The sequence below is a fragment of the Carassius gibelio genome, chromosome B13 (genome assembly GCF_023724105.1).
Source record: "Carassius gibelio isolate Cgi1373 ecotype wild population from Czech Republic chromosome B13, carGib1.2-hapl.c, whole genome shotgun sequence".
NCBI classification, from domain to species: Eukaryota; Metazoa; Chordata; class Actinopteri; order Cypriniformes; family Cyprinidae; genus Carassius; species Carassius gibelio.
The window spans coordinates 19,604,654-19,624,429 of record NC_068408.1 but is presented as its reverse complement, the minus strand read 5'-3'; the positions used below and the strand labels follow the sequence as shown (position 1 = coordinate 19,624,429).

The following is a 19,776-nucleotide window of genomic DNA, read 5'->3' as shown; positions in this document are numbered from 1 at the left end:
CCGTTTTCTTCCACGTCTCTCTGGTTTTGCTCTCCATTTTAAGGCATTGGAGATCATTTTAGCTGAACAGCCTATCATTTTTTGCACCTCTTTATAGGTTTTCCCCTCTCTAATCAACTTTTTAATCAAAGTACGCTGTTCTTCTGAACAATGTCTTGAACGACCCATTTTCCTCAGCTTTCAAATGCATGTTCAACAAGTGTTGGCTTCATCCTTAAATAGGGGCCACTTGATTCACACCTGTTTCTTCACAAAATTGATGACCTCAGTGATTGAATGCCACACTGCTATTTTTTTGAACACACCCCTTTCAACTAATTCAACTAATTGCCCAATTGCACAGCTTTAAGAGCGTGCATATCATGAATGCTGGGTCTCATTTGTTTTCTGAGAATCTACTGAACCTACTGGTAACTTGTTTGCCACGTAGCAATAAAAAAATATACGAAAAACCTTGATTATTCTGGTTAGTCACATTGTACTGCTATTATTTTGAACAATACTGTATGCACTAATCAGCACACTGAATGTGCAGAAAAACATCAGATGGTAAATAAACACTGTAGAGTTGCATCCTAGAAAAGATGTGAAATTGCAGACATTTTGAATTGGCACTTTGATCTAAGTGTTCAGAGCTAGACTGATGGGTTGAGAAGCGAGACAGTGAGGCGAGTCTCGTGGGAAGGGAACCGTTAGAGAGTGAGACGCCTGGCAACAACGTCGCTGTAAAACCCTATTAGGAAACTTGTAGAATACCACACTTCAAATAAAGGAGCATTTTGAGGGCACGGCCCTTACAATGCTGAGAATGAAACCGTTTAGAGCCTAAAAACGCATTGGTGAGGAACTTTTTAGTATGCGTGCAATTTTCTGGTGCAAGGCAATGGATGTCTCTTAAGAACTCAAATATGAGGACGATGTCTTGCCATCTCCCTTTCTTGTGCATGATTATACTGTGGATAGAATCAAGCATTTGTTGTTTATTTGCTTTCATCGAAGAGATTAAATTTTGTTCCACTTTACTATACAAAGCATGTTTACCCCAGTCTGGATTTCTACCCCATAATTTTGGCACTTTCAATTAACCAGCTTTAAGATGCAGAAGAGAATTAACATGAACATATGCAGTGATGTGTGGAGTGAAGACATCTTCTGTACCTTACACACACGGGCGACCCGTGCCACCCTGCTGTGACTAAAGTATGGACTGAGCTCTTGACTCTTCTCAGTGAAGAAGAAGTAAATCTTATCTTCATCTCCCACTGAGCCACTCACACTCTTCCTCACCAGCGCTGAGCCCACAAAATCAGCCTCTGTTCGGGACAAGACAGAAGACTGCAAATCAGCATTTTAGAATGATTTCTGAAGGATCATGTGACACTGAAGATTAGAGTAATGATGCTCCTACAACTTTACACCAAGTTTAGATGGTGGTCTCAGACTTGTGGACACCACTGTAGTGTTAAATGGCTAAAGTTTATTATCCATCTATGACTTCAGAGATCCAAACATGAGGTAATGTTGATGGTGTGGGATGAAATATTTTACTAATAAAATGTGCTGCAGCAGACCGACCCTGTAACCATTGAGTTGGAGCCTCTTCTGTTCTCAATGTGGGATTGGGAGAGTTGCGTCGGATGTCAGGAAAGCTCCGGAACTCATACTGAGATGCCGTGTACATCTGCTGATCTAAGGGAAACAGATGATATGACTGGGATTGTTTTTAATGAAACAAACTAAGAGCGTAACATATATTGCTAATTGATTTATTGATGTCATACCAATTAACAGGCCAGTGTAGCCTTTGGTGGGGTCATATGGACATTTCTCTCGACCCTCCTCGAAGGCTGACGAGATCTTAAACTCCCTCCCATCCTGGAAAACACAATAAAATGACTTAGTCCTATATATGAAGGTCCTCATCCTAAAATAATATCTCTTTGTTAAGAGACATCCCAGTTACTTACAATGTATGCACACAGAGGGCTGAAAGCATGCGTGCCACACGTGTACAAGTGTGTGCTGTTGAACCTCTGTAGGAATCGTATGTGGTTGAAGCACTCTGTCTGTAAGGGGGAAGACGTCTACGTCAGTATGTGAACTAGAGATGATAACACAAAAGATGGAGATCGTGACTTACCTTGTTATCTTTCCCTTTGTTCAAGCATTGCTGTTTCTGATCATCTGATGCCTCCCAGTCAATCTGTCCGAGTACAAGATTAGCAAGAATTCTTGAACTGTCAAGACTTGTAAAAATGCTCCAGTTTGCAGTACTATATTGTACCAACTGGTGTTTGTAAACAACTCTCACATTAAATCACTATGCACAGTAGTTGAAACACAATAGTGAAACAAAATCTGAATTCTCAGGAGGAAAGAATCTACAAAATATATATATATATATATATATATATATATATATATATATATATATATATATATATATATATATATATATATATAAATAAAGCATCTTTAGTGATCTATAAAAAGAAACAAATGTTAAAACAAAATACACCATATTTATATTTCCTCAAGTTTTAAACTTATTATTGGATACCACAACACATAATTTGCTCTTTTTTTTTCTTCTTTGCTCTCTCTCTTTCTCTCTATATATATATATATATATATTACAAAATAATCACATAAATCGCAATTCGGTATGCAAATAAAAAAAAAAGAAAGAAAACCAAAATAATTCATAATTTGAATAATTTAGTAATAAATGACTTTTATCTTTAAAAAATTATAATTTTTTATCATTTAATTGGATGAATACAAAGTTCAAAAGAACAGCATTTATTTAAAAATGGAATTATTTTGAAACATTACAAATCTCTTTACTATGACTTTTAATCAAAAGTATAAGTATTATTTTCTTTATTAATGCTGTTTTATTCCATTTCCTGCGTGAATGTCCTTTTACTTTGTACGTCGCAGATATTTTCAAATATCTGCATTTTTCAAAGAGTATTGCGTTTGCATAAGCCCAAAATAGATGACACATAACAGTGAAATTATTCACATAACATTTGAATGGAGTCTGCATCTTGAGCGTTTTTTTGCTGAATTAATTGCAGAAAATTGTGGCTCGGAAGAAGAATAAAAATAGGATATTTCAGGAATATCAATACAGTTCTGCCTGGCAAGCTCTGTAATTAAGTGCTGATTTGTCAGTACGTACAGTCTGCAGAGAGCTGCTGGAGATGTCACTAGCCTGCAGGGCATATAAAGCCCCTCTCGCTCCCACGTACAACAGGCCTGCCTCCTCCTCCAGTAGCAATAAACTGTAGTTCAGTGTCGAGCCTCTGAATCGCCTCAGGCCCAACAGCCCTGAAACACACAAGACAGACCAGTTAAAGAAATACTTTATCCATAAAAGGATCCGTAAACACTTCACTAAAGTTCTGTGGGTGCTTGGTATTGTGAAGATGTACTGTTTTCTGTGTCAGTGAGTCCGTGTATAAAATGCTTGTGATTCTGAGTTTGACAGAGGTCGTCTGCTTAAAATGTATAATAAAAGAATATAGAAGTTGAACTGGCACTTTATATGTTTATGGTACGTATTGTGTACATATAATTACTCTAAGTAGTAGAAGACAGTCATCACTCATTCCATAATGAGCGTAGGAGGCAGAAAGGCCTTTTAGCACAAAGGTGAGCTGATGCACAAACAAACATGACTGGTTTCTTGTTTGCTCAATAGTGTGTTGTGGATCGCACTACTGTGATAATGTGCGCATGACACGTGCTGTATGGTATGTAACATGAAAAACATCAACACGCAGCCCATGCACAGGTCACACGTCTCCACTTGTGTAGGCAGCAGTGCGTGGCAGCAATGCATGCAGGGACAGGACAGGTTATGCTGCGCAGCCAGATTTGGCTGAAGACCCAGAGCGCTACAATGACAGCAGAGCTGACAAACACAGCTACGGAGAGACAGAGGGGAGCGAGCTGCAGGGACAGCGTATACCAGAGACAGACCGAAACTGAAAAAGAAGATAATTAAGGTGCCCTGTGACTCCCTGCTGACACAGCGCTGCTGTGTTTCGCAAACATGCAGAAACGTCTGCATTTCCTTAATGCTTCCTGCTCTCTCTCACACACACATGCTCAATAGACTTGATTAACCTCTCTCTAATACTCAGGCAGTCTCATTCATTTGCTCTTTTGTTTTTGTGTTCGGGGTGTGTTAGGAATGATGATCTACTTTGAGATCTTTCATCTCTTAACAACAAACAAATTATATTATTAACAATCAAATCATCTTCATTAAATCTGTCCAAAAACATCAACTCAACTCACTAACTAAGATTGGTTCTCAATGGAGAAACATTTCTTTTTGTCGTCAGGTGATAACTGGACCATGATAAAGACATGTATAATTCAAGGATGGTCCCAAAAATAAAAAATCTGTCATCATTTACTCAACCTAAAGTTTTTCCAAACTTGTATGGGCTTCTTTCTTTTGCTAAACATAAAAAGAATGTATTTGGAAGAATGCTGGTATTGGTAAGCAAACAGTTGACATTAGCCAGTGACTTCCATTGTATGTTTTTCCATACTATTAAAGAATTTTCATTTTTGGGTGAACTCTCCCTTTAAGAGAGATAGTGACGTTCACAGCACAACTTTAATAACAACAACAACACAAAGGAAGGATATCGTTTCAGAACCTTTTTTCAGCTGATAAATGATAAAAACATTGACAGAATGAGCATTTAATGTGGCAGGAAACAGGTCCGCAGTACTTATAATAAACAGAATGTTATTGTTCATTAGTGTGGATGCTTATAAACTATAACAAAGACTCTAGAAGACCCAAGACATGTCACTCGTATAGTTTTGAATGGAGAGAAATGCAACGCTCAATATGGCCGCTCAATCACAGGAAGCCCCACCATCTGAATGAACGAGCCAATCGCTAATCGGTAAAGTCATCGCATCACTGCAGCTGCGTTAGAAGCGTCCCAGTTGCTATAGAAACTGTCACCGTTCTGAGACGTGGTCTTATGACTGCGCATGTGCACTGGCTGATCTAGCCTGAAAAAAAGCTTTTTATAATGCTATTTGAGCAAAAGTAATAACATTTATGACACAGATGTTGTCATATTTCTTTGTTGATTTCAAAATATGAAATTTAATCGTACGCTTAGTGAACAGTTATGGAGAATTTGATGTTTCCCCATTCAGAGAGACAGGAGTTGCACTAGGATGCCAGAGAGGCATTTCAAAGATGGCCAACGAGTGATATGACTTGTCTTAAAAGGACTTTGACTATATTTTTTTTATTTTAGTATTAATAGGTTTTTATAGTTAAGAGAGCCATTTGGCTTTTGTTTACTTTAGAATGTGCATTAGCATTAAACAGAGAAAACTACCAATTTCTTTTATTTGCACGACTTGAGCACAATTTATTGCTATCAGATTTTTTTTCTTGATTTGACATTTAATTTGAATTTCACAAACACTAGATTTCTGGCTTTACTCATTCAAGATATGATCTGCACACTTTGATGGCTGGAAATAGCATTATTCATATGTCCACCAATAAAACTGGCTTGCCTTAACTTGACAGTTAAGAAGCCAATATTTGACCCATTAAGGTGAGGGTAATACAGTAATAATAATAATAATGGTTAACATTATTCTAAATATTAGCTTATTCCTTTTCAATGTCAGTTGTGCTTATGGCACAGCTTGTAAGCTGAAAATAATTATAAAATAATAATTAGTATGCAAGAGGTCATGAGACTGGAAGATTATATTTATCAAACCAATTTCATGAACCTTAAGAAAAGCCACGAGTCTAATCCGCCGTCTCAAAGTAAAACAGCAGAAAGATCCCCTCTGTGGTCGTTTCCAATGCTGTCATCTTTCCTCTCAACATCTTCACCCTTCATCCCAAGAACAGAGCCTACAATGTTAACAGAACAGATTGATCCACTCAGACATACACCATCAGATCACAATGTTTCCCACAGTACTCCAGAAATGATTCAGGCGTCACTCTTCAGTGGGTCAGAAGCACAGGGTCAATCTTAAACCCAACAGAGCCGAACAGGGCCAAGACTTCAACACATTATTAGTCCGGCCACACTGGAATAAACAATACATACACACAGTCAAACATGCATTCCCATTAACATATAATTTTTTACACTGTCATACTGACACTGTACCTTGTACTTTTCCACTTGGCATCAGATTCATCACAAACAGCAGTTCAAAATGGTAAACATATTACAAGGTTATTCAAACAGAACAAAGGTTCACAAGCACATAACACAGAGACCTGCACGATATCCCTCGTTGGGGTGAGCAGAGCAGCTTTGAACTTCAAACGAATGTCAAGAGATGTGTTCAAATGGCTCTAGCTGGCCCAGAATGAAACAACACCCATCCTCTCCAGGCCTGCTATTACACAGACACAAGCGTGCTTGTCATTCTCAGGCACATGGCAGTGCAGCGGAGACGTGCAATCATTTCCCCGAACCAGAATTACTCGTTTTTATGATTGCTCAAATAGAGCTCCTCAGGATTTAAAGCTGCACTAATGGTTGTGTGTTCAAGATGATCATGGGATCCTACAAGGAACGGATAGAAGTCAATGAAACACTGGCAAACTAAAGACACAGTACGTTGGAAATAGGTTTTGGCTTCAACTTCCACAACATTGGGATTCTCAAGGCAGCTCTGTTTAAAAAAAAATGTTTTGGGATATGATACCATACTAATACTACGGTTTTGTATACAAGTGCCATGACAGTAGTCTATGACTCAAACTTTAAATATCCCATATTGTTCTATAACATGGAAAAATCCACAATTTATTCTGTAATATATGTAAATAAATGCCAAGTACAAAGGGTGCTGTTGTTTTTCCGCATTAATACTAATATACAATCCCAGATGTTTATATACATTGTAGATTAATTTACTGTGGCAATCAAATTTAATTGCCATGTCCTTCCCCATGCAATTACAGGAAGTATAAATACATTTAAAATAAAAAGACCAAATCCATAAAACACAAGCTAACAACTAAACATCGCAGAGCCTATTTGAAGGGGTTGAACTGATGGCATTACGATTCACTCCCCTATATTTACATTGCTTTACAAATATTGTAATCATTCACTACCGTGCTATTACTCTCTGACTTCACTGTACAATGCAAACTCCGTAGTGTTTGTTTTTCTAAGAATGTATAAGAACAATTATTCTGGGAATAAAATTAAAATGGTGTAATGTCTTCATAAACAAGGATTTAAGTTGTTATTCTAACATTCAGTATAGCGATTAAATCTCTGGTCCTATCTCAGAACAAAAGACAGCTGATACACTCTCCTGCTTCTTTTATCACAAATTCCTGTTTTTCAGTCTGGTATAAGATCCATTGTGAAGTAACAATGAAGCAATAGAGAACAATACCAGCATTTCCTGTTCTCTGGATAAAGTTTAATCCAACCATTGATACAGGTAAGGTGAAGCAACAGCCCACTACAATGACTCAGCACTACAGGAAAGCTTAAGTGACTGTAGCAGATTGCGTTCGTCATACACTGCCATACAAAATACACCACTGTTCAAAAGTTTGGATTTTTCTTTAAGAAATGAAAATGTAGTTGCTAAGGATGATGTCAGCATGCATGTTTACTAACTATGCCCGCAGTAATTGGCTGATAGGGGCAGGCTCTGCCAGAGATTTATACATAGAAATATCGATTTTATGTTGCCACACTCAAATAAAGGTTTAAAAATAAAAATGTTAATTGCCACATTCAAATAAATATTTTAAAATGCAGGCTAAAAGTCACTAATTAAACAATTATATGTTCAGCTAATTGTCAGCCTCTTATATGCATATGTAATTGTTAGCCTCTTCTTGTAAACAACTTCTTGTACAACAGTCAAAATACCCCTGCAATTAAGGCAATATACCAAATCTTTCTAAAAATGTATACATTTAGAGGCAGATTGCCGGCAACAGTCATTTTAGGATAGTTTGTGGCTTGATCTTAGTGACTTAGGAGTCCTCTTCTCTACTCCTAATGTTTCACACTTTTCGGAGCTAGATTTGGTGCTAAAATGCTTTGTGAAATACTCTTAGAGTAAGAATTTAGACAACATTTTTTGTTTGTTTGTTGAAGATTTTCTCCTAAATCTGTGAGTTATGAGCTACTTTTAGCCTTAAGATGTTTTGTGAATACGGGCCCTGGGGACTATAAGAGAGATAGAAAACAACATCTGTTTATTTTTTTTATCATTTATTTACTTTTTTTAGTTCTGGTTCAAATATGTAATATGCAATTATACAATACGGTCAAAAGGACGTGGACACTCAAACAACACAGCTAACCATTAATAGTATTAGTATTAATAGTCTTTTTTGTTTTCAATAGATGTTGTAACACGGATAAAGAGATTAGATCCCATTCAACTGAAACCCAACTCCATGACATTCTCTAAAATGTAACATTAACATCTGTCTGCACTGGAATTGAGGGCCTAGCTCAACCTGTCAATTAGAAGGGGATGTCAACATAGCCATGTAGTGAATATGCAATTGAGCACTGACAGCAGAATGACTATTATTAGACCTTTACAACTGACATTACAGTAGCTCAAGACACTCCCGTCCAGTCCAGGCAAGTCTGCACACACACACACACACACACACACACACACACACCCTCTGTCTGCTCAACTGCACTGCTAATTAACTAATCAATATGACATTCACAACATGATTTGGATTGTCATCCCAGAGGCCTTGTGCATGTGTGTGCATGCGTGTGTATGTGTGTGTGTGTGTGTGTGTGTGTGTGTGTGAGAGAGAGAGAGAGAGAGAGAGAGAGAGACTGTGTATTTGCTAAATAAACAAGTGAAGGTCTCCTGAGAACCAGCGAGGAACTCTGCGTTCACAATCATGTACAAACCAGCCGCTTCACGCAGTTTCACAGCAGTGGGAGCTTTGATATTTGACAGAAGCATAATGAGTGTGCTTAGGGTGTACAATACATACAGTGCAAATATAATTTACACTGTCCTCCCTCAGGTAGCCTGTCACTATCTCAACTCTGTCTCATGTCTCTGAGGGTTACTAAAGTATAAAGTACAGCGCTCTATGAACTGATAAATGATTAAGCAGCCACAGAAAGAGGTGATCAGGGGTTTTAGGATACTTACTCACTCTGTAGTTAAAGCCTTGGAGTTCTTGAGATATACAGTTCACATTAAATATGCACAAGAAAATGAATTCCCAGCAACTTAACATGAGTAAATAATGGTCTTTTATCTCCCTAAAGTGTTTATTTTGCAAGGTTTTTATGTAGTTGTACATAGTGCTTACAAATAAATAAATAAATTGGTATGAAATATTAATGCATTTAGAATATTCCGTAGCTCTAGAATATCAATGCATTTAAATTATTTATTATATAAAATAATAATTTAATGTCATATTCCATCAAAGGCTATATTCATGGCAAACTCGTAAGTAATAAATAACATGATAATAATGCTTAAATTAATTATACAAATTATTATATAAAAATATCCAATTTGATATATATTTTCCTAAATAAAAAAACGTTAAATTATTTTATTATTTGAGAATAAAGTGAGCATAGATTGTGAGAGACAAGTGCCTAGAAAAACAGCTAATTATACACTTTAGCGGTCATTATATAATATTTCACTGAGAATATTTGGACTATTTTAAGATTTTTGATAAAAAATATATATATTTATGCAATATATGTAAGAGAGTTCAAACTTACATAAAGAACTACTACATTAATCCTACAAAGCATGATCCAAAAAAAAAAAAAAAAAACGACTACACAAAGGGTGTCTTCTTAATAACATTCTAGGTTTAGAACAAAACAAAGTCAGATTTTTGAGTAATCAAGTTGTTAAAGTAATCAAAACATTTAAGAAAATAAATATTATTACTGATAAAAACATAAAAAAATTATAGGAAATGAATACAGGCCATTTTGACCTCCTTCATGTGGTCTTGGGGTAGTGATACAAAATATAATTTCTTACCATTTTGTGACCAAGAAACCGGATATCAAGTATTTTTAAAGGAAATATCAAATAATTTCTTATTGATTAAAAAGATCCTGCTTAATGCATTCTAGGGTTAAAAAGTGTTTATTCTCCCTTCAGTCATGTCTTATCTCATTTATGGCACCAAGTATCCCAAAAACCCTATTTTAATGTATTCCTTTTTACACTCTCTCATCTCTTGCCTGTTGCTGACCAGGGGATTGATATTAACTCAGAAGTACTGACATCTCGTTTTCCGCTCACAGTGCTAATCTGAGCTCATGCCTGCACAGGGATGCTAAATGAAATGATGAGAGGAGAGATGAGCTCAATGGTTTTTGTAAGTGCAGCAGAAGCTGCTAAGTAACTTGATGAAAAGATCTGTCAGAGATGTATGCAGGGATGGATTATAGTCCAGTGAGGCCCCCGAGCTCCAGCCACTTGGCTTTTTCTGAGCAGCTCTATGTGCTACACCTCACTTTCTACACAAAAAGTGAGTCAGATGTTCCATTCCTGCACTTAAATCTTTTTAAATCACAATAAAATGTGAATGCAGGAATCATTAAGCCGAACTGAAATACACGCGTCTTATCGAATACTCAGTTGTTGGAAATTTGGAACCGGTTCTAAAATGAAACCAGTATTCGATACCCAACCCTAGTTATGAATGAATAATGTTTTTTTTTAAGCAATAAACTGGTTCACGACAAATAGATCTAACTCAACTTTGAATACAAAAAAACGCATAACTGTATCAACTAGTATCATCTAAACATAAAGATCAAAAAAAAAAAAAAAAAAAGTAAATAATATGTATCTTTCCACTGTGCTTTCAAATGATTAAATAGCATCCAAAATAAAAGTTTTTGCTTATATAGTATATGTGTAAGCTTACGTAGAAAATATATTTATGTATAATATAAATTATATGAATATAATTATATACTTGTAAATATTTACTGTATGTACAGTATGTGTGTGTATATATATACATATATATATATATATACACACACACACATAATTAATATACACAGTACACACGGATATATTATGTAAATACATTTTTTTATTTTGAATGTGATTAATCGCGATTAATCGTTTGATTGTTTCCACGTATTTAACATAATTAGTTATCTAATGCCAATATCTGACACGTTATTTTTAAAATGACATTCTCTAAAAATGTTTTGAGCGTTTTCTGCATTGACCTGGATGAGTCTTGGAGAGTGAACCCGCTGCACTCGTGTTTTTAAACTCAACACAGGCCTCAAGTCTCTCAGACCTCTGACCTCTCTGCGGTTGTGTAACTAAGCACTAGAGATAAAGGTAACCTTGGGTTGGTTTATAGTGCCTTCTCTCCTGCACCTCTGCTTCACAGATGGGAGAGAAAGGCGTTTTATTGTTCAACAGCGAAGAGATATACAAAATTCAAGCTGGCAAGCAGCGAGTCATCTGAACGAGTGTGATAGAGCCCTGCTTACATCTGAATGATTAAGTACAGAGCCATAAACAGTCTGTGAACCCACTCCCCCTCACGTAACCACACAGCAGCTTCTCTGCATCTGCCTGAGCAGCCCTTTTTATTTACTTCAAAATTAACCCTTGAGATGCTTACAGAAATGTACTGTGGTATAGTGATGCGCGGGTCATCTTGTGGATGCACTTTATTGCGGGGCAGGTCACTAAAAACAAAATGTAAAAAAATCAATTTATGGTGCGTAGAATTTAGTGGTGGAAATTTTGATTCTTTCAAGAGATTCATTGATTTTCAGTTCGTTCACCAAATGATTTGTTCAGATTCGTTCACTGATTCGTTCAGTGACCATTTCTTCATATTATACACAAATACGCCACAACAGGTGGCGAAAAAGAGTGTCTTATATGTTATGTCTTAAGTCAATGAACGTATTTACTTATGACAAAAACTGATTTGGCTTTATTAAAGTGTGTGCATGATCACATAAATAAGTTTTTCAGATGAACAAAGCGCAAGGTTTTCTTGCATAATTAAACGTTTTAATTGTTTGGTCAGACAGTTCATATATATAATTTATTCACATTAATACATCGTGGATTAAATGTGGAGTTATGTTCTGTATGCTAAATATGAAACAAGCGTATGTGCACCTATAACTGCGCTTTGTATCTGCTTATTTCTGATTGAGATATGCTTGGCTCACTGACCTGGTATACTCTCATTCATTTCATTCACGAATGAACTATGTATCAGTTCATTTAACTCGTTCACAAATGTGAAGATCATATTCGTTCACAACAATCAACAAATCACATGCTCCATCCCATTTTGAGTAACTCTTTGACAAGAGCTGTTCACAAGCTGCGCATGCGGTGCTAATAACGCCGAGCTCGCGCGCTGCTGTGGAGGGAGGAACTTCAGTGAACGAGAAATATGAGTCAGTGGATTACTTGAACGAGAACAATTCGTTCACCTAAAATATTCATGCACGAACTAACCATAACTAGGTACAATTCCCTATAGCCTATATGAAATATTTGGAATATATATTATCATATTTTTGATAAGGTTATAATACGAAGGTATAAGTAGCAACGTAACTTCCGTGATGTCCCCGATGCGCGGGGCGGGGCGGGGCGGGGCGGGGCAGGTAAAGAAATTTTACTTTATTTGCAGGATGGGCTGGGGCTTATCGTATTAAAATTCCATAATATTGAGTGCAACAGTCACTGCCCACTTTTTCAGCCGTCTTGGTTCTGGAAGCATTTTTCTAAATGATTTGCTCCATAGGGATTTCAAACAATTCTCCATTAGGACATTCTAACACTTGAATTGAACCAACTGTAGCTCCGTAGCCTAACACTTTAGAATAGGGACCAGCTCTAACTATTAACTAGTTGCTTTTTAGCATGCCTATTATTAACATATTGGCTGTTTATTAGTAATTATAAAGCACATATTCTGCATGACCATATTCTACATCACTAATCCCACTCAAAACCTGAACTTTACAACTACCATCAATCATATTATGAGCAAAAGTTTGGTAAGATTTGTTCACAAAAGCTGCATTTATTTGATCAGAAATAAAGTAAAAACTGCAATATAATGAAATATTATTACGATGTAAAATAACTTTTCTAATTTAATAAATTATCATTTATTTCTGTGAAGCAAATTCTGTGTGTGTGCATGTGTGATGCATTTTTTCCAAGGTTCTTTGAACAAAGGTCAAAAGAACAACATTTTTTGTAAACAAAATTGTTTTGCAACCACCGCATTTGATCAATTTTAAGCATCCTTGTTGAAAAATATTAATATCTTTTTAAAAAATTGTACTGATACGATATAGTATAGTAGTATAGTATATAGTATAATAGTAGTTTGAGAGGATAGAGAGACTCGTTTGAGATATTAGCAGTGCTTTGTGGGTGTGGATGGTCAGAGCTCTTTTTGCCATAATTTGTTTCCATAGTAACAGTGACTTGTCTGATTGGTGGATCTCTCTCTTCAGTATTATGTGAATGAATGAATTAAAAACAAAACATGTGTATCATACCGTTGAAGAGGACCGTAGTTCTGGGGGTCACATCCAGGTCTAGCGGGGGTCTGAATGGGTAACCCCACAGAGTGGACACAGCACACCCCAACAGCAGGAATAGCAGCCATGCACTATTGGTCAACATCTTCAGCATCAGCAGTCTGACCAGGAGGGGTGAGTACCACGAGACTGCCGCTCACCCCTCCTCTCAAGGGAGCAGGAAGTCAATAACGCCGTCTCTTAAGACCGTTTCCTCTGGTATGCACAAATGCTGCTGTTTTACTCTTCTTCACCCGAAAATAAAATGGATCTCTTTCCCTCAAGCACTTCACTCTGCAAAACAAGAAAAAACAAGAAGTTTAGGACAGGTACAGAAATAACTAGTAAGTGCTGATGTCATAGTTAAGCTGACATATGATCAGGTGAAGCGCGTGTTCTGATGCTTAATCAGATTTCTCTCATTTAACTGTGGTTCTCTGCCCAGATCGCCCAAGGACAACCAACTATCAAGATTCTCAAGTTTCTCACAAAACAAAGGAACGCGGGCATGTTAAAAGGAAACCAGTGCACCCTGTGCCACTAAAAGGTTGATCTAATAGAAATGAAGTATTCTATTCAAATTTATAAAAGACTGAGTGACACATGCACAAAGCACATGGACACTCAGTGGTACGCAAAGTGAAGATCAAAGGATGCAACTGCGCATCCAGTGACACTGAACTTTCAGGCCTTTAATCCTGAGCTGTGTCTGAGGTGACTGCATTGAATAATAAGCTGGTAATTGATGTAGGAAAATTGAATAGTCTAATCCAAAAGATTCAGGACTATCACAAACTCAGCCAGAGCTCATCTCTGACTTCTCTCACCTTCTCTCATCAAAAGCAGGTCGGATTAGTCTGGAAATGCTTCAGAGTTTTTAAGTTCATGTTTGGAAATCATGAGAATACTGCTCTGGAGCATACATAAGGATATTTCAGTGGAAATTAGTTTAGTTACATTTCAAAGGTTTTCTTTTTGAAGAAATACAACTTTTGTTCAGCAAGGATGCATTGATCAAAAAAGACAAAGTCATAATGTTCCAAAAGATTTACATTTTAAATAAGTACTATTCTTCAGGACTTTTTATTCATCAAAGAATGCTGAAAAAAATGTATCACTGTTTAAAAAAAAAGAGAGAGAGAGACTTTAAGTATTTCTAACCCTAATAATTTGAATCATAATGTATAAACAATTTGTGCTTGACAAACAAAAAAAAAAAAATAATAATAATAAAATATATAATAATAATCACATGAGGAAAGTCCACGGATTTCATCTGGGCCTGGTTATAAGCAGGTGTATCTGTCACCCATGATTCATTTACTGTATGCCATTAAAACCCAGCAGCGGGTTATGGTATTATCGCATTATCAGGGAAGTGAAGTATTATTAAACATGACAGCCATTATGAAAGGGTGACCTTCTTACGCAGAATAAAAGCACTTTTTGAAAGCCACTGGTATCTCATGTATCTAATTTTTAAAGATATCTAAATAAATATTTCAGCCATGAAACTAACTAATTGCTAATTGGTTCATTCAAAGCCATCGCACCAGCCAATCAGGATCGGCACGTTGCAGAGTTATGAACGTTTATGTTACCCCTCCTCCTCCCCAGCACCACCTGTAGAGATCTGCTAAGGGGTGCAACATTCTTGCAGAAGCCATTCTTGTTTATTTTTGACTAAGCTAAACTAATTATTTTATTTGTTCAGCAGCAGCACAGCAGTTCTCATCTGCTAAAATCAAGCTTATGAATATTTCATGCCCACGCCAGTAAATGCCGGTTTAATTTATCACTCCAAGAGTGGTCATGACTGAATTCACTTCTTTTGATCTAAACCTTTTTAATGGAAAGTTTTTAGTGCATCAGTTAGATCAAATTTGTCTCCATATTGACACTATTCTTACTATTGTTGTGTTATGGACATGACTGACCTGTATGAGAATGGTTGTTTCTTAAAAAGGAAGAGTCATTGTGCTCGTGTGTGAGTCTGATGTGATTTAGGAGGACAGTGGCCTGAGCATCCAACTGTTCGCCTCCCTCTGTCCATTACTCTTACACACTCAGCCCCTCTCTTCTGTAAACACTACAGACTTCTCCCCCTCTCTCAGATAAACACACTCTCTCTCCCTCATTCCATTAAACAAGCTTGTGCACCAGATGAGCACTGTTTTCTTTTCCCCTCTATCTCCTCTTCGGAGAGCACATTCCCAGTGGCTTTCTAGGCCACTGTATTCTCGTTCATTCAAAACTTTTACACTCCTTTTCTCTCTGTATAAAGAAACACCCAAAACAAACTCTCTCAAACATAAATGCACAGATTTCACAAATGCTTGAATTCACACCTGCTGTAGCGCAGGAACCAGCAGTAATGCGCCAGAGAGGGTTATCGGATCAGCATCCCTTTGTTCTTTCAAACAACAGAAACAACGCTATAAAGCAAAGCTGAAACAAATAAAATTTAAATTATGCTTTGATATTATTATTTTGGTTTATTTTTTGAAAGAAGAACTTGTGCTTGCAAAAGCTGTATTTATCTGATCAAAAATATAGTAAATGCTATGAAATATAACAATTTATTTTTTATTTTGTAACTTTATATATTTACTGCCACTTTTGATCACTTTTGCAGGCAAAAAATGAATTTTGAATTGAGAAATAAATTAGAATTGTAGTTTATAGTGTATATTACACAAATAATACATTAATTAGTTTACATATTGTACTATCATTTAGAAAATCAATAAATTGTCAATGACAGTCAGCATCACACATTTTCTTACATTTGATTTCTGAGCAAAAATTTAGCAAATCTGTCATATTTCTTAATTTTACATAATAAAATTACTTTTAGCACTTCTAGTCCTAACTGTTTATGATTTTTTCTTTTTGCACAACATGCTGCTCACATCACTTTGACAAATTTAAATCACAGATGAAAAAGCCTTATTAGTTGTAATAAAAAGGTAATATCTCATCACTAAAATATACATTAAAAAGGTCTGTGCAGCCCCTGAAGAAGTTTTCTGTCTACAAAGCATTAGCAGATATGACAGAATATGGTATTAAATATCACTGAAAGTTTCAGGAATCAAATAACTTTTCTGTTGAACCGCTCAGAGAACATCACGGATTGAGTAATAGCTTGGTGCAAAACGAGAATCCAGTTTAAGTGTAAGAGGTTTATGAAAGAAATCCATTAAAGGATTATAACTACACAACCATCAGCTGTATTATTATTCAGCCAATTCAGATGTCCTAGAAAATGAGAACTATAAAGAAAGAAAGAATAGGTCAGACACATGAGAGGCCAAATCTTCCCAGTGAAAAATCACTTAGCACAAAACACCAAGATAGCAAATGAAAGCATATAAATGTAACCTACAGTGACAACTCCAGATCAGCACAGTGGTCTTATGCTGCGTGGTCACATCAGAAATCACTCAAACACACACTGCTATTTCTTATTCTGGTTTCAGAGCTCAAGAGATGGGCTAAAGCCAGTTCCAGACAATGGAAGATCAGTGCAAGTTGATTTAAAAATAAAGTGTTGAGCTGTACAACAGGATTCATGGTATCAGACAGTAGGATGGACTGAATCAAGAGACAAGAATTGAGCAGCTGCAGAGAGAAAACGATAGCTCTGTTCATCCAAGCAACTCACGAGACCCTTCATGCATATTTAACCAGCTGCCAGTCACTTTGAGAACATTTACATGCGAGTTTAAGGGTCAGTCGCCTAAAAAGAGAACGACACTGACAAGCACACTAACTTTATATCATGATTTCATGGATGTAATTGAATGACAGTGATATGCTATATTCCATGCATTAAGGACCTGCAGAGAATTTTGGCATATAAACATTTATAAAACATTGGATAAATAGCATTCAAGAACAGAGTAGCAATTCAAGGCTTTTTGAGAGTCTAGACAAATGAAGCTAATAATCTTCCACAGAAATTCAACAGCACATCTGCCATCTAGTTCATGATCAATGAAACCTGATCCATCAATATTCCACCACAACGCAATGAACAAAGAAAGTAAATAAATAACTTTTCATAAGAGACCACTATGGTTAGTTTAAGATATCAGTTCAACAGCTAAATCAGTGTTTGGCTTATAAATAAGAACTGCTTAATTATGAAAGCCGTCTTTCACAAAAATGTCATTCTTGCATACATAGAACCTTGAGAATAAGCGATGATAGTAGCCGATTGTACAGTGAGTCAATGACCGGATGCTAAATCACATGATGTTGTTTTTTTCCCTTCAGTTGAGTATAAAATTGAGATTCTGTTGAATTATAAAACCAAGCAGTACACAGAGCAGAAAAGTCATTTGGCAGGATGAAACAAAGGAATCTTTACACAACTAAGAAACTACGCTCCAAATTCTGTTTAAAGACAGAATTTCAAATAAATGTAATCGTAGAAAAGGCAGCTTCGTCCCATAGTATTTAATGCAGCTCTAATGCAGCTTCACATCTATGATGCAGCATAAGAGCTGCATTAAACTTTGTTGAGGCATGTGAGAGAGCATATATTTTGTAATTTATAGTTTTAATATTTTTATATTATAAGTAAGATAGCATAATATCAGCAACAATTCAGAAAAGCTAAATAAGACTTTCAGAATTATGCATCAATAAGGTATTCACATATTTATGAAACAATTATTAGACATTTCAATTTGTGTATTATTACTGCTGGGCACATTTCTGTTTTCTGGTGCGTCACTCATAGATTTTCTTCTCCCAGATGTCATCGAACTTGGACAGTTAAATGTGTTTGTGCCAGGAAAAAACTGCAGTGGAAATTCTCACTGTAAGGTGACTAATACTCTGCGCATTAATCTGCTCAAACACGGATGTGTCCACAATCTTTCTGACACTTTTCCACATCACGTATCAGTAGACTAAAATATTAATCAGTCATTGCCTTTCACAGTTTAATGGCTAACTTTTAATAAACTGCTTTTTGACAGGAAAAAGAAAGATTATATTTTGTATGGCAAGCCACCCTTTATGCATTTCCTTAAAATGAACTAGCACCTATTTTTATGTTACTGGTGTAATAACATTTCACTTCCAACTAGTATGTTTTGCTAGTATATTTTGTTTTACTTCTACCTATTTGCTAGTTCTTAAAATACTTAATAGCCAATAGTTACAATCCTAGTAACAAATTGCTATTCCATTTTTACTGGTAAGAAAGAGCAACTTTGTGGTTCAGACATTGACTATTCTAACTGTTGCTGGAACTTATTTTAGTGTTATTGTTAGTAACTATTTATTATGTACCATTGCATATATCTTAGTTACTGTAATCTATCTATCTAACTAGATTCAACACTAGTTTATAAATAATTATTTTCAAATTATTACTAAGAATACTAGAACATATATTTAAGCAAATATATGAATATTTACCAAAAAAAAAAACTAAAAAAGATTATCAAGTAAAAAAGAATAGTTAGGCTACTTGTATTAGTAATTATTTTACACAACTGAAATTTAAAAGATACTTCTTGTTTACTTCGTTATAATTCAAAAGTACTAGTAAAAACAGTTTAAGGAATAAATGTTAAAGTGGCTTGCCATATACGCTGAGGTTTCGCCTATGCAAAATTATAATTTCATTTCAATTATATTTAATCTTTTTCTTGTAGTCTAAAGGATGTTAACTTAAGACAACAGTATGCAAAATAGACTTGTTCATACCGAACTATCAGAGAACTTAAATCTTTCGTGCGATGATCAATATCAAGATACAGACGTGCACTGACAACTAATATCCCAAAAAAGAATAAGAAAACGTGTACAATATCGAAGTGGTCTACTTACCGAAATGTCTTTGGTCACAAATCGCCCAAAAACGCCTTAAAGTCGTCTAGTAGTTAGTGTAAAGCCAAGTAGCGCGAGACAGAGCGCAGACGCGGAATGAACTCAGCTGTGATAGTCGCTGTGCTGTGTGTGCGCGAGTCTCGACACAGGTACTGTACGCCCTCCTGCGCCACTTCCCCATCTCAAACACTGCGCTCCGACAGCAAACAAATAAATAAATAAACATCTGAGCTCCTGGGAAACATTTGGGCTACGGCATTCCTCCGCAATCTATTGGAAAAAGCACACTTACACAATTGTG

At 36.1% G+C, this 19,776-nt stretch overlaps 1 protein-coding gene across 2 annotated transcripts in view; it reads right to left on the bottom strand.

The window, feature by feature from the left end:
- Positions 1–19,659, bottom strand: part of LOC127970617 (semaphorin-4G) — a 34,491-nt gene extending 14,832 nt beyond the window's left edge. Inside the window, exons 1-8 of one of the 2 annotated variants that reach the window (XR_008156638.1) lie at positions 19,476–19,656; positions 13,605–13,919; positions 3,188–3,336; positions 2,141–2,203; positions 1,968–2,066; positions 1,782–1,875; positions 1,576–1,689; positions 1,159–1,313 (exon numbers count right to left, since the gene is read on the bottom strand). Coding sequence is in view for 1 of the 2 variants with exons in the window: in XM_052573270.1 (XP_052429230.1) it covers positions 1,159–1,313; positions 1,576–1,689; positions 1,782–1,875; positions 1,968–2,066; positions 2,141–2,203; positions 3,188–3,336; positions 13,605–13,740 (810 nt within the window). In the remaining variant the exon portion in view is untranslated. Of the gene's footprint in view, positions 1–1,158; positions 1,314–1,575; positions 1,690–1,781; positions 1,876–1,967; positions 2,067–2,140; positions 2,204–3,187; positions 3,337–13,604; positions 13,920–19,475 lie in introns of both variants that reach the window. The other variant, XM_052573270.1, reaches the window with a different exon arrangement.
- Positions 19,660–19,776: the final 117 nt, after the last annotated feature.